The sequence below is a fragment of the Phalacrocorax aristotelis genome, chromosome 3 (assembly GCF_949628215.1).
Source record: "Phalacrocorax aristotelis chromosome 3, bGulAri2.1, whole genome shotgun sequence".
Taxonomy (NCBI): domain Eukaryota; kingdom Metazoa; phylum Chordata; class Aves; order Suliformes; family Phalacrocoracidae; genus Phalacrocorax; species Phalacrocorax aristotelis.
The window spans coordinates 21,270,471-21,286,023 of record NC_134278.1 but is presented as its reverse complement, the minus strand read 5'-3'; the positions used below and the strand labels follow the sequence as shown (position 1 = coordinate 21,286,023).

The window sequence follows — 15,553 nt, the reverse complement described above, 5'->3', positions numbered from 1 at the left end:
TTGTCTGTTACACATACAACTTAAAAGCCCTGCATATTTATCTGAGTGCACTCAGTATTCTTTCTTCACTGACTTCAAGCCTCAATTATTCTGTAATTTCACAGTGGTACAGTGATACAATGTGATCTGATTTTGCAATTAGACTCTGCAGCAGTTTTGCAGCAGAACCTATTCTCTTTAAAACAGGTCAGCTTCAGGAGAGCAATCAAGGACAGGTCAGCAGCCGTATTTCTTTCTTTAGATTTACTGTATTCATTTGAGAGGATATTTATTCCATATTAGAACTGTTGCGTGATATGGCAAATTAAGGAGAGTGCAAGCAAAGCTCTCTCTTTATAGCAACATTAATCTCTAGCATCGATATAAAGCATAATATAGGACTCAAACCCTTCTGTGTTTTTATTAACATGGGTCTTTTGTTGCTGAAGTCTAGCAATTTACTACTGAACATCTTGAGAGCTTGAAAAACATTTGCAAGATGGTGGTAGCTGATTTAATATTTTGCCTGTGTGACAGTATTGTACAGTCTGATTGCTGTTGGAAATGTATTTTAATATTTGCTGGAATGGGTGAATTTAGTTGGCTGCTCCTAGACAAGCATCTCCAGAACAACTTTTCAGATGGGTTTCTTGTGCATTAGCAAGTTTGCGTCTGCCAGTGCAACATTTAAAAGTGTTCCAGATTTAGCAGTAGACAGTGGCATTTGGAATCACTCAAGCTGAAAGCGAAAAGCCATCTGACTCTTCTAGATCCCTGTAGGACACTGTTAAGAGACTTAAGTATAATTGATAGATAGAGTTGCAATTCATCTGGCACTGAATGTTGGTGTCATCGAACTGGTTCTTATGCCTCCAGGGAAAGAGCACCATTTTGGCTTATGCTTCTGCTCTTTGTGCAAATGACAGTCACAAAGAGGAGGCCAAATGAGAGTTTAATGCAAAAGAAGCTTTCATACCATAGCTGAAACGGTATCAGGAATAGTGTGGCCAGCAGGACTAAGGAAGTGATCACCCCCTGCACTTGGTACTGGTGAGGCTGCACCTCAAATACTGTGTTCAGTTTTGGGCCCCTCACTATAAGAAAGACATTGAGGTGCTGGAGCATGTCCAAAGAAGGGCAACGGAGCTGGTGAAAGGTCTAGAGCACTAGTCTTTTGAGGAGCAGCTGAGAGAGCTGGGGTTGTTTAGTCTGGAGAAAAGGAGGCTCATGGAAGACCTTATTGCGCTCTACAACTACCTGAAAGGAGGTTGTAGCTGGGTGAGTGTCAGTCTCTTCTCCCAAGTAATGAGTGAGAGGACGAGAAGAAATGGCCTCAAGTTGCACCAGGGGAGGTTTAGATTGATATTAGGAAAAATTTCTTCACCAAAAGGATTGTCAAACACTGGAACAGGCTGCCCACGGCAGGGGTTGAGTCACCATCCCTGGAGGTATTTAAAAGATGAGGTGCTTAGGGTCATGATTTAGTGGTGGGCTTGGCAGTGCTAGGTTAATGGTTGGACTTGGCGATCTTAAACATCTTTTCCAACCAACCTGAACAATTCTATGATAATTTATCTTTGCGTATTTATATCAGTCTTAATGAGCTGTGCAATACTAATATGTTTGTTCTTCTCAACCATGATATGGCAACCAAGCTCTGGTATACTTGCTGAGATATAGAACTGAATTTAGAATTTCCTCTCCTGTTTTGGCTTCCATGTGCACTGGATCTAAAACCTAGACATCTTTATCTGTTCTTTTTTTACAAAATATACGGTTATCATTTCAGTCTGATTGAAAGAATATGCTGAAGAATACAGTAGTAATAGTTGTGCTTTTGTCAACAACTAATAAACACTAAGGCTTACCAATGTCCTTAAAGAAGTCATGAAATGCACAGGGCACCATAACACTATCTGTCAGTGTCTCTGTTATCTGCCTTTTATGTGATACAGGCTCATGTCTTGTTCAAATAGTGATTCAACAGCTCTCAGAAGTAATCAATAAAATTAAGTGTGTGCGTGGAAATGATGCAACAGGCCTGTCAAGCTCTTTATGATATGTAATAAATCCAACTCTCATAGGTGGGTGGGCAAAACAAGAACATATCTTTTCCTTACTTGGCTGTGCACATATAGTGAGCAAGGTCAGTCCAGTGCGCACATTTTTTATATTCTCAGTACCAGCAGGCAGTTTTGCAGTCTTGTCCTCCCACTGTTTTAATCCAATCTTTTATGTTCTTCCTTTGCTGTCTTCCTTCTAGTGTCTTTGTTGTACTTAATCCACTTATTAGGATACATAGAGTAAACGGAAATCACTTTGGTTATTGAAATATTAGACATGCACTCATTCTTCTAAATATACCTAAAATAAATTGACAATTAAAGAAAAAGCAGCAATCACAGACAAGACAAGCAAGCAGAAGGGTGGTGTTAGATTATATAGATCAAATAAAATGATCAGTTACTGAGTTATCTGTCTGTCTGGGTATGGAGAGAAATGTTTGAAAAAAAGAAAAATAAATTAGCAGTGCAACACATTTGTGTGAAAGAAGTGACATTGGTGTTATTTTCTAGGAAAAATTCACATTAGATTCTAAACCTGAAGAGGCCAATTTCCACCCTAAAAGCCATATTCCAGATGGTCTTTTGCTAAGAGACATGTTGTCTCCATGTCGTCTGACTGTGCAACAACTACATTTCCCCAAGCCTGAAGGCCATCCTTATCTTTTACCCAATCCATATTTCCAAACTAACCCCCAGTTCCTCTTCCCCTTTCCCTGTTGTAATCTGCATGCAAGCCATATCCACCACCAGAACACCAGTTCTCTGAGCAACCTCTGTCCTGAACCTGCACAAAACTGTACCCCAATTTCTGCTTTGGATATACATGACTATTCCACGTCTGCACCTGACTAGTTAACTTCAGGATTGTGAAGGCAGCCAACACAGACATCAAACACAAAGCACTGCAGCCTCATCTCCATTTGTGGTCTCTTGTGTCAAATACTACTGTGATCAGCTACATTTCTGGGAGCTTCTGGTGCAAGAGGACACCTCCAGAGCTCTGCTCCTATTTTATGATCCCAAATGATGGCACAACCCCACAGATAACATAAAATAGGGAAGACATGAGAGAGCACAAGGGAAGCAAACAGCCAGTAAACTGCATGAGGAGTGCTTACATGCCACCTATTTGGCTACCCAGCCCTGTAACAACTTTCAAAACGAGGACCTCCCTAGAAAATAATACCCGAGTGAGGCACCTGCAGTATTAGCTGGAGAAAATAGAGTTGTCTTAACGTAAAACAGGTTTAGCAATACTGCTCCTCTTTCAATTCTATGTAGATTATCTTTTATAGAAATAAGAGCATATTGTTAGTACTCAAAAGGTTACTCACAACAGATTAGACAACTTCTCTCAAATAAACAAGAGGGACTACCGCAGTTTGATCCATACTCTGAACTCTGATAGAAACAGAGGACTCTGCAGTAGGGGCCTTAGGAAGGACTGACTCTCAGTGATGAGACATTCCTGTCTCTGCTCTTTTCTTATCCCAAAACTCTACACATGAAGTTGCTAGAGCAATCTGAAATCCTGCCGACAATCTCTGTTAGGTTACCTCTCATTGCTTGTCTTGATAAACATGTATAGATTGCAAGTGCATAAAGCCAGAGTAGAGAAATGGAAAGCTTTGTGAAGGGCTCTTTCCTCTCAGTTCTTTTGGCTCCATTCAGTCAGTGTTGAATACCAGAACCTGAGGTTAAATTGTTGGACGATTTCAGTTGATTTTGGAGAAAATCTGAGATTAATGTGAGTGGTTTATATTTTAGAATTTATTGGGTTTAAGATGGTAATTCAGAAGATTTAAACCTTTAACTTGAGCCGAGAACTGAAATACTGAGGACTGTATTATTTCATATTGAGTTGTATTTCATCAGTAATCACGAGTGTGTACTTCAGTTTAGTTTTATAAAACTTACATGATGAGAGTTAAATAATGGCACTATTTTTTTTTCTGAAAGTGTTTATATCGATTTCATGAAGTTATTCGTTTATGTATTATTTATTAATTTTTACAGTAGATATCTACTGTCAATAAAATATATTTTAAGAAATTTATTCCCATACTTGCTCCATGACTATCAGTCACAATAGAAAAAGCAGGGACTTTATACCAAAAAAAAATCAGAATAAAGATTACACGGACTTAAATTCCTGAAGGGATTTTAACCAACATTCATGCTTCATTTTTCTTTCAGAACAAGATCTAATTTTGAGTGTAAGGCCCAAATGATTACTTCAGCAACCAAATGCCAGTTATTAAGATTTACCTAAGTGCTTCGTTTGATACAAGTTCTCAAGAGATTTCTCTCCTTTTAGGATAATTATTTCTTAATTTGTTGACTCACAAGTATGCAAAAGCAGAAGTTTGAGTTTTGCCTCTTCCCTCAATGTTACCTAATTTTCTCCTTATTTAACTAGGTATGAACAATAATAAATAGCACATTCTGCTTATCAGTTATATTGGTTTATGCCCCTATTTTTTTTAATTACGAGTGGTTTTTTTTTTGCTGTTCTTCTGTAATCTCAGAGTCATCAGTTTGTAGTTCGTATTAAATATCAAACTATAATAATCTGTTTTAATTTGCTTATTATTTCAACTGTTGGAGTCAAAAATGACTATGCGGTGTTTCTGAATTCAGCTATTTTTTCTTGAAAGGTTGTGGGAAAACCAGTGAGTAATTTCAGAGAATAATTTTTTAAGGAAGGGGAGAGTTATTTCATTTATGTTAACACATTCTTAAAGCTGTTTAATTGAGAAGTTCTTGTGTTTCCAGGTTCTGGAAGGAGTTAAAATTTGTTTTTCTGAAAATGACCCACCCAAGACAAATTACTATAAGCATCTAAAAATCTCTGCATATTCTTTGCAGGACAGCTTGCTGCCAAAACTTTCTCTGTTCCAAGGCTATCATATTGGAGAAGGTCTTTCCCTGTAAATTTTGTGGGTGTTTCATAGAGGGCAAAGGCATTTGTAAGGCCTGTTACACCATGGGAAGAGCATACCTCGGGACCTTGTTGGATATCATTCTATTACTCTTATTGTCCAGTAATATTGATTGTTGTCACCTTATGGTGGAGAGAGTAAATAGTAACAGCAAATTACATTTTTTAGGGAATAACAAATTTGTTTAGTGGGGAATACAATCCCTGAGAAAATAAACTATATGTGCCTTAGGTTCTAAAGAAAATGTACACCTTTTATTTTTTTTAAAATCAGTAGGATCTCATCATCATGAAGAAGAGCTCTCCAATATTGTCAAGGTGTAATGGTTCCTTTCTGCTGCTCTTGTTTCTCTTTTCCTTTGCTGCTCCTTGCTTCTTACCCGTTTCCTCTGCTCCAATGTGGCTCCTCCATCAGTTGCAGTCCCTTTGGGGGTGTTACTTGGTCTGCCATGGAGCACCTCCTACTCCACTGGCCTTGTTGCCTTTCTGGGGAATTTACTGCCCTTTCTTAATTAAACTATCCCTGAGGCACCACCACTGTGGCTGTGGGGCTCGGCCGTGCCCTGGGGTGGGTGGGTTGGAGCCGGCTGGAACCGGCTGTGACTGGCACGGGGCAGCCCCGGCCGCTCCTCACAGAGCCCGCCCTGCAGCTTCCCTCACTACCAAAAATTTTCCAGTTATGCCCAATATATGGTCACAAAATCACTCCCCACAAATACTAGCAAACAATTTAAGACATTTCATTAGTAGTAAACCTGCTTCTGCCTAGTAAATACAAGGCCTTTTATAGCAAAATTGTGTGAAGGTGAGCTTTTCTGCAGCAGTAACCTTGAATTCCAGATATTCTGTTTTGGGGCAATTTTGTTGAGAAGATACCTTAAAATACTCTAAGAAAAGCAGAATTCCAGTGCTTTGCTTTTTGTTTAAAGGCAAGCATATGGAGTGTGCCTTGATAAACTGCTGTGTAGCCAACACGTTGTTGAAAACAAATGTCTTCTCCCCAAACCAAAAACTGTCCCAAGTGTCCCCACAATATATTTACCAGATGCATTTCAATAACCAACATTACAAATCGTAGTATCATGTATATTGAACATGTTTATTATGTTTGTTGTCATTGTGTCAGAATATCAATCCATTTCTGGCTGGGGAAATTGGGAAAAAGAAATTCAACTTGTGCACAGAAGGTGAAATATGTTATAAAAAGTCAAGGGAACTAGTTAGGAGTAACTCTGCCTTTCTTTGTGAACTAGGGCATATGAATTTCAAACCCAGCCATTTTTCTATACTCAGGCTGTGGTGTGACTTTAACTTCGCTTCCACGCTGCCTCCCAGCTTGCTTACCTGACTCTCCTTCAGAGGCTGCCTAAGTATGTGTCCTCCTCATCCTCTGCAGCTGTGACTTGACACCACATGATCCCCAAACATCCTTAACTTATCAAATATTTTAAAATATGTTGTGATATTTGAATGTTCTTGCAAGTTGAACACTTTCATTGTCGAATGTTAACAATAAAGGAGCACGGAGTGGAAACTAAATTGACATGCGACACTGCCAGTGAACAAGGCACGGATGTACATCTTTTATTCTTAACACTTCTAACTTTTCAGTTCTCTGAATAGATTCAAATTTTCATTTGAAGTCCATTGTTGTTTGCTGACTAGTCTGTTCTGTATTTATGTAAAATGTTTATAAACCTGAATATGAATTCATATTTTCTCTTCCTTTTTTTTTCTTCTACTTCCCCTTCCAGGAACTTGAATTTCAGGATCTGACAGCAGTCTTACACTGTATTCACTCCTTTATAGCAGCAAAAGTGGCATCTGTGGATCCAGTATTCATAGACAGTCAGAGCATTGCAAGAAAGTATATGTACAGTAACTGATATCAGATTATATGTTGTGACTATGGAAAATAAATTATTTTCTTAAAGAAAGTAGTTATTTCATGCACAATATTGCAACTTTGTGATTTTATAAGAAGTCTGTAGTTGTGTTATCTTTAATGTTAAGAGTTTTCACAATTCATTAAACATTTTGAATCTATGAGTTAACAAATATTAAGTCAAACTGAATCAGTTTGTCATTTTCAGCATTAATATAAAATTATGAGCAAATATTCATTCAATAATATTTGTGATGTCATTTTGATTTCTGCTGTCATGGTCATACATACCCCTCCATACTGCATAAAAATGTGGAATAACATTTGAAAAGTGTGTGTCGAAAATTTGGCCTCTAAGTCTGTTTTGAAAGGTGCTGGGCATACAGACAATTTCTACAGCCTTCAATGTAGAAAAGAACTAATTATTGAAGACAACTGCCATAGGAATTGGACTTTTATCGCGCTTTGATGTGTTTGAAAAACAATAGCTCCATGTCCAGTTCTTTCAAGGCCTGAGAGTTTAGCACTGGCAAAACCCAAACTACTCTATTTCAAATCGAGGAAGAGTTATGCACATGCTTGACTCTAAGCATATTAAGTAGCCCCAGTGTGCACAAGGTAATGTTAAGTATATATTTAAATATCATGGTAGACCAATTGAAGAGCTTTAGAGTCTGCTAAGGAGCCTAACTATAGGCACTCAGTTTTAGAAAACTTGCCATAGACTTTTCTTATCTATTAATAAAGCTTCCATGAATCATTCATTTATTCATTCATAGATTGCCGTGATGCTATCCTTTGATGTGATGCTCTGTATAGTTGAGAACAGCTTCTTTAATAACGGTTTTGTTTGGGGGAGGATGCTCCCAGTATAGGGTGAACATAAAAAAACATAAAGATTTTTCTGGGCCATCTATGCTTTTCTTGCAACAGCTCTAATCCTGACTTATACACAAGCAAAGTGACTTTTGTCCTTGCTAAGGAAATAATACAGTTCTACTTTTGACATATTCCTAACCTTCCTTCTGACATCATCTTCTTCTATGCACAGATAATACTTCCTGCTATTGAAAAATTATATAAAATGAAGACATTTTAATCTTAGGACATACTCCCTGTAAGTTATACCAAATATAACTGTGGGTTTCTGTGATAGAAGTCTCAGTTGTTCTCAAGTGCCATTTTGAGGCAGCATCAGGCAATTTTTTTTTTCTCAAGAAAATAAAACAATCAAAAAATCAAGCAAGAATAATATCCCAAATAGACACAGTGGATACGGAGTGAATTTAACAAAGTTATTCCTAAATTTTAGGAGTCTAGTAAAGTGTCCTGCTAAAGTAAAAGCCTAAAGCTACTGTATCCTAAGGAAAAGAGGTAGGTGCCTTTAAAAGCGCTCAGGTGAGGAGTGTTTTTACAAAACTTCAGTGTTTAGTCAGAGAAGTTCCCTCTCTCAGGTCTTAAGGTAGTTAGCTGTCTTGGCAAACTTCGATGGAGCCTCAGCTCAGGCATTTACTTGAAATGGATGCTTCTGTGTCCACCTAAACATTAGGCACAAATATAGTGCCTAAAGTAGGTGATTTGATCCTACCATAAGGATTACCTGTTGCCAAGTGTTATCCATAAAGAAATTCATTTGAACAGTAGGGACTCTGCAATTTCTGTGTTGTTTACAGTTCTAATGTTATTTGGAAGGAGGCATAGTAGGAGCACAAATTCCTGTTAAAACCATATTTAGAAAAGATAATAAATATTTTTATTAATTGTGAATAAACATTTATAGCCATTATCATAAATTTTAACAAATATAATCTCAATTTTGTATTACTTTTTTTTAAAAAAATCGATCAAAAAATTGTCTTTCTCAAACATGCTTTTATTCAAAATGTTGCATTTAATTTTCAGCTTTCCATTTTATTTTCAGCTTTGTATTTACTGAGATGTTAACATTCAGAAATTGTAGCATTAAAATTAGAATAGCTTTCTTACAATCAATTCTCAGTTATTAGCATGAACTATTATAAATTACAGAGTGTCTGTAGGATGAAGAATGATGGAATTCCTTCAGTTTTGTTTTTCTGCTGTTTTCTCATATAAAAAGTTCAACACTAACTTGGAACAGTAGAAAACTGTGCCAGCTAGTACTGAACTGTTCTACAGTCAGGCCAAAGATTTAATGTTTTAAATATCATGTGATTAAAACCACAGCATATCTCTTCAAATACTGTAAATAAAAACTTAAAAGAAATTAAGCTTAGTTTATTAAAAAAACTTTTATTTCTACCAAAAAGTTCTGCAATTCAAAATGAGCTTTTTTTTTTTTTTTTTTTTGCAAGAGCAGCTGGATATTGCACATTTGCATTCGCCACCTTCAGAATTTTTATATGAAGGATATTATTTTATCATTGCCTTCAGAGTGTGTGTCATCTAACATGCATATATTTTTCCCAGTGAAAGGTCTCAAGTATTTGGACCACTTTTCAGCTCACTAAAGACCTCAAAATAGTAGGACTCAAAAATGGTAAATAGATCTGCTGGTGAGTAGATACCTTCCACAGTCACCCCTCGGGAATTGCACACTGAGGCAGAGGACAGTTGTTTTATGGTGACTGGGCAGCTGGAATGTCAAATACTTAATTGCTAATCAGAACAGAAAACAAATTTTAGTATGCTTTGTTACATACTTGTGATTTATTAAGCTTTAGTCTTACTACCTCATTATTCATTTGTGAATAGTTTTCCTTTATTTTTTCTAGGCAAACGAAGTGGTACCCGAATTGAATCAGGGGTAGGAGAAGAGGGCATTTGCTACAGCACAGCCATAAACAGCCGGCTGAAAGAAGCATACAAATGTAGAGTTAGGAAATTCTGCACCATCGCAGAATCAAGATGGACACTCGTGACTAGAAACAGTAAAAAAAGGATAATTTCTAAATGTCCAGATTATCTTTATGTCTTTAATTTAAACTCAAAACCTGGTTAAAAGACCAAAAATAATCCTATTTGCAAACATGATTTTCAGCAAATGAGTAGTACCATTGATATAAATCGGAGCAAGGGTCATCAGTGGCATATAAATTAAGGATTTGTGTGGCAGGGACTTGAGCACTGGAATTGAATCATTCTGTTGATTTGTTAAAATAGTTTCTGGCATTCTTTGCTCTACAGTGATTAAAATCTGCAGAAAAAAATACTGTGCGTAGTCAAGCTACAGTCAGCTCAGGTCTGTTCCCGGTGAGTGGCTTGGTTGTGCTACCCTGTTTAAAACACCAGAGCGTTCAATAGAGGGGACATGGCCAGACCCTGCCAGATGGCCTCAGGGATAGAAGACAGGCCCTGACAATTTTAGTTATAAATTTAGATGTTGCCAGAGAGTCTCATTGACTTCAGCAGGGGCAGGGCCTCACCCACTCAATCTGACCTATATTATTTAATTTTATTTTTGCCTATAATTATAAAGCCTAGAATTATAATACTGAGACTGTGCTGATCCAAAGCTCAAGTTCTGGAAATCTGACTTAATTCTTTTCACACTAGGATCTTAGAAAAAGTATTTCAAAGTGATTTCCACCCTTAGGCCAGTAGGCCTGAAGCTTAAACAAGAGTGTTTTTTGGGAGTAGGGCTAAGCTCTGACAAATTTTGCAACCATAAATCTAAAATCCTGTCATATCTGAACTACATTAATTCATAAGTAACTTCAGAAAAGGCATGCCTTTTCCACAAAACCTTTAATGTGTAGTCTGCTCTTTGTAGTGGTATAAGCAGTATTTAAAAATGCCTGAATTACTTTTAAAGTAGATTTCCATTAATGCTGCTTCTAAAATACTGTCATTATTTTATATCACCTCCCCACCCACCTCAATATCTCCTCCTGTCACAGTGTTCAAAGTGGGGCGTGTGTAATGGTAATGTAACTTTTCTGCTTTTTGTTGACCACCATGCTAGATTTTTGGTTTAATATAGTTTCTCCATTTCCTCCAGTAGGCTTCTAAGGGCAGAGAGGGTGACTGTTAGAAAGGAAACCCTTTCCTCCATGCTCTCATGAGAGGCGAAGAGAAGTCAGTGGTGGTATCTGTCCCTCTTTCCAATACATGGGAAATGGACCAAACCACTGCAAAAATGGAAGCAGGGGAGAGATGGAAAGACGGACAGGCTATGCAATCTTTAAAGCCTCCTTTACTTAGGCATGCAAGCTAAAAGTACCTATCACTCTTGGAATTTAATAGATAAATTCTTCCCTCAGTGTAGTTCTCTTAGTTTAATTTGCTGTTCATTGACTTATGGCTGCTGAATAGAAAAATATTTCAAAGAAAATAATGTAAAATATATAATGTAATCATGTATTTTGTTTCTTAACCTATGCTCCGAAAATATTTAGGTACTTATGTGTTGAAGCATGTAGAGAAGAGATTATCTTATGTGAAGTAAAAGACCTTGTAGTAAATTTATTAGAAAGTACAAAAGGGATTTGGGTAGCATGCAAGATGAAATTGAAGATGTATTTTAATCTGGTTCAGCCAGAAAAACTCTACAAGTCAAGTCTTTTCATTAAATTTGAAGCTATTAAATTCCATGGACTTGAGCCAAAATCTACTGCTGTTGTAAGTCCCAGTGACTTAAATGGGACTTAACACTAGAAATTACAAAAAGATATACAATTTTAAATAATCCACAGGGGAAGAAAAACTCTTTTCTAATATTCCCTTGGTGCACAGTTGCCTACATTGTCAGTAAAAGGATTCATTCCTACAGAAAAACTTGCTAACTTTTCAGTAAGGAATCAAACAAACTATTTGGACTGAAAGATGTAATCTTTTATTTTGAAAGGCTGCCATGGTGCCCTGTAAGAGTTGCAGTTATGCGGGTATTCAGATGTCTAGTCTAGATGTATCGCAGACTCTTTTCTTCAATGCAAAAACATGATCTAGTGTGCAAGTCTACACTACATCAGGAGCTGTGAGTGGCAGAAGGGTCTCAGGTGCATAGATCTGCGGGATTGCCAGACGACCAAGCAGGGCAAGGAAGTTAAATGTAAAAAGAACTTTATTTTTGTTTCTTGGTTACAAATTATTCTTGGAACATTATTTCCATTTTATTTCTAGGCTAGGTAGCTGCCAGTTTTTAACATATCTCTAAATTGTCAAATATGATGGAAACATCATACCCGATGCTTAGTAATGAATTAATGTAGAAATTAGGTGTACACTCTGCTGGTCTCAACTCTGATGGGTGGAAAGAGACTGGTAGTTCCAGGGAGTGCTTTACTCCCTCTTGCAATAGATGCTAGTGGAATGAATCAAGTTCGGGAAAGGCAGTCATCTTTCTCCATCAACTAGCCTAGATTTTGCTGTGCTAGAGCATAGTTTTTTGACAGCTCAATTTCCTATAGATAACATTAGTGTCAGATTTATATACTAATACAATGAAAAGTAGCAATCATGAGCAACATTGGAGGATTAGGAGAATAAAATAAACCAATCATGAACTGAATAGAGTGTAAATCAGAAGTTTGTCATCCCCTTAAACAGGCAGAGCAGGGAAGAAAAAGCCTTAGCCTATTTTTCCAGTTAGCAGTTACTACCTAGTGCTTAGTAGAAAATATTTCTAAAATGAGGCAGTAGAAATTGTATTAATTTGTAGACACATTGTGTGTCCCAGGGGATACGCTGACTCTTGGAGCATCAAGCTACTCATTAAAAAAATATAAGAGACATTCTACTGTGTCTTTAAGCGCTTTGTTCAATTAACATTCAGAACCGAGCTAAATCACTGCCCTACAACATCCATAAGCAGAGTACATAATCAGCTCACTGTTTTCTTTTTGCACAGAAACTAGACAAATATTTCCCAGCTGAGTTAATATGAATATTTAATTGCCTTTAGGGATAAAATTTTCCCTGACTTTTAAAGTAGAAGTGCTTCACTGAACCAATGTGTTTAGTCAGATTATTTTATTGTTCGAGAAAACTGGAAAAATCCCTGTTCCTTAAATGTTTCACACCAAGACTTGGAGAAGTGCTATGATTTGCATTTGTCTTGTACTCTAGCTATATTCAATACTATGAAGACTTTTCAGAGTCAAGGTAGCAGTTTTCCCCATCTGCCTGCTACTAAAAGCCCAGCCACTTCCACACAAGCCCCAGCACTTACTAGCACACATAGCATCTTGGTGTTCAAGACACACTAGTGCTTTCACAGAACTCAAATGGGGAAATGTATGCAGTCACAGAGAAGTAGGAAACTTAGTAACATCAAAACAGCAGCTGGGTTGAATGTCAAAGAAATTTCTGGGCTTCATTTCTTTGTGGCAGTCAGTGATGTTTTTATCAGCATTTTTAGAATTACTACAGAAATATTTCTCCCCATCACAGGGATATTCATAGCAGGATGAAAGGAAAAGGAATTAGACACAACCAAACTTATATTTAATTTGCCCTTCACCTTCCTTTGAATGAAGGCACTGAGGAGTTTCAATCAACTCACCCCATATGGTAGGTGAGAATCCTGTTATGACAGTGCCAAATTCTGCGTTTACGGTTATTTTAACTTATACAGAGTTAACTTCTTCCCAGGCCGGTTATTAAGCTCCCTGATTTTATATGCTTGTTGCTTTGTTTTGCACTCTAATCTTTTAGACTTTTACTAAGATCTCAGAATACTCTTAAATGTCCTTTTGCTTCAACACAATAATTTCATCCTAATTCTATAAAGCCAAGTACTTCTAATGTCTTTTGTGGCCACATTAACCATTTCTATTCCCTCAATATTTTTTACATTTCCTTTTAATCTCTTAATAATTTTCTCACACAGTGTTTTTATATCCTGTGGAGAAAGATCTGCCATTGCAATCAGGAGATGACCCCACAAACCCTAGTATTTGAATGCTCATATGAAAAATATGAAAAGGATGTAAACAAGCGTTCTCTGCTTTAATCATTAAGATCTTTTACAGATTTTCCTCTTGGTAAAACTTTCACCATACTTCATTCTAGCCTGGTATAGTCTAGTAGGCACAGCAGTGCCGTACATCTTTTCCCTTGCTCATTAGTATACATCCCTCAACAAGCCTTTTCATCATTAGTAAATCCATTTATATGGCATGCTCTCTTATGATTTTACTTAATCTAGCTAAGAGGCATGTAAGTTTCCTGGGGTTTTTTTTGCTTTCTCTATCTAAATAGCTTTGTGAACCATCATCAAGTGGTTCTTAGCACTCAGAATTGCTTAGCTCCCTTGCCTTCATGTTCTCCTAGTTTGACATGACTGATAGTTTGTTTCCTAAAAATACAGGCAAGTAAGTAGGGAACGTATAGGTGTTACTTTTTAAAAATTATTTTCAACATTGTTTTTAATAATCACAGTATTTTCACTACCATCACAGCTGCACAACTTTTCCAACAGTTTTTGCAAAAGCATGTTGGCTGAAAGTGCATGTGCGTTAAACTGTGTAATAGTGGGTCCCATTTTTCCTTAATGCCTGCTAATAAACTGCTTCAATTTTGTTGGTGTATCTTTATCTGTGATATACACTACCCTTTGATTTATCATGCCACTTCACATTTTTTTTCAAGGTCATTTTTCTGAAAGATTATATGTTGTGTTCATTTGCCATAGCGCTTTCAAAAAACTCAGTCAACCTGTGTTCTTTTATAGTTACATTCTCATTTCTTGGTCTGAAAAATTTAAAATGCCTGAAAAAAAAAAAATATCTGTGTAATTGTTCTCAAACAATTTCCTTCATTGATGTTATTTTTAGTTTATCTTCTTTTTTTTGTTTTTGATTAAAAAGAAAGTTAAGATTTGGAATTTTTAGTGTATGCTCCATCCTACTCTTTTTTCCCACATTCCTTTTTTTAATTTGACATTCAAAGCAGACCCAGCATTTTCTAGAAGAAAAATTGGGCTAATTATGTCTCTGTGGCATGAGAATGTCCCTTCCAAAATCAAATGTTAGGAGTCCAAACTGTATGAAAAAACCCCACAAGTATTTACATAGGGCAGGTCAGTGTTCACTACTCTTCAGCATCAGAGAGTTTGGAAACCGCCAGAAATGTGTGCAGGTGTACTATAATTAGTTCAATCTCCAAATAAAATTGAAACTGAGGGAATGGGCATTTCATTAAATATTGCAAAAACTAGGAACATTTTTAGAGCATAAGGTAGAGAGAATATCTCGGTATCAGACACGTGATTTTGTTATATTAAGATGTTATCCAAACCATATGGACATAAGAACTACGATTTTGTGTCTAAGATTTGCATAACCTAGAAAAGCCAGGGACCAGTATCAAATATTCAGGATGGGGTTTCCCAGACTGGTGCAACTCTTCAAAAAAATCTATTGTGGAGACAGAGCTCTTGTCTCCATCATTTTAAAGCACCTTACACAAGATTTCTAAAAGCTGAACTCTAGCACCTGACAGTATAACTCACTGTGCCCTCTTTGCAGTTGGTTTGGAGGCTGCCTGTAGGATTTCCCAACAGAGAGCAACCACCAGCTAACAAAAACCAAGATGATCATGTATTTAAAACACCCACAAAAAGGTTACATACCTCGGGTCAGTGGAAGGTATCAATGAAATTGTAGTTCCTCTGTGAACTGTAGATAGTGACAACACAGGAAACCTGACTCCAGGCTGTTAAATGTCCAAGAGGCTACTTGGGAGACAGACCCATAACTAGCT

At 37.0% G+C, this 15,553-nt stretch overlaps 1 protein-coding gene across 1 annotated transcript in view; it reads left to right on the top strand.

Annotated features, from left to right (window-relative positions):
- Positions 1-6,945, top strand: part of SNTG2 (syntrophin gamma 2) — a 183,846-nt gene extending 176,901 nt beyond the window's left edge. Inside the window, exon 17 of the mRNA XM_075089724.1 lies at positions 6,741-6,945. Coding sequence (XP_074945825.1) covers positions 6,741-6,872 — 132 coding nt within the window. The 3' untranslated portion in view covers positions 6,873-6,945. The remainder of the gene's footprint in view (positions 1-6,740) is intronic.
- The last annotated feature ends 8,608 nt before the right edge of the window (positions 6,946-15,553 follow it).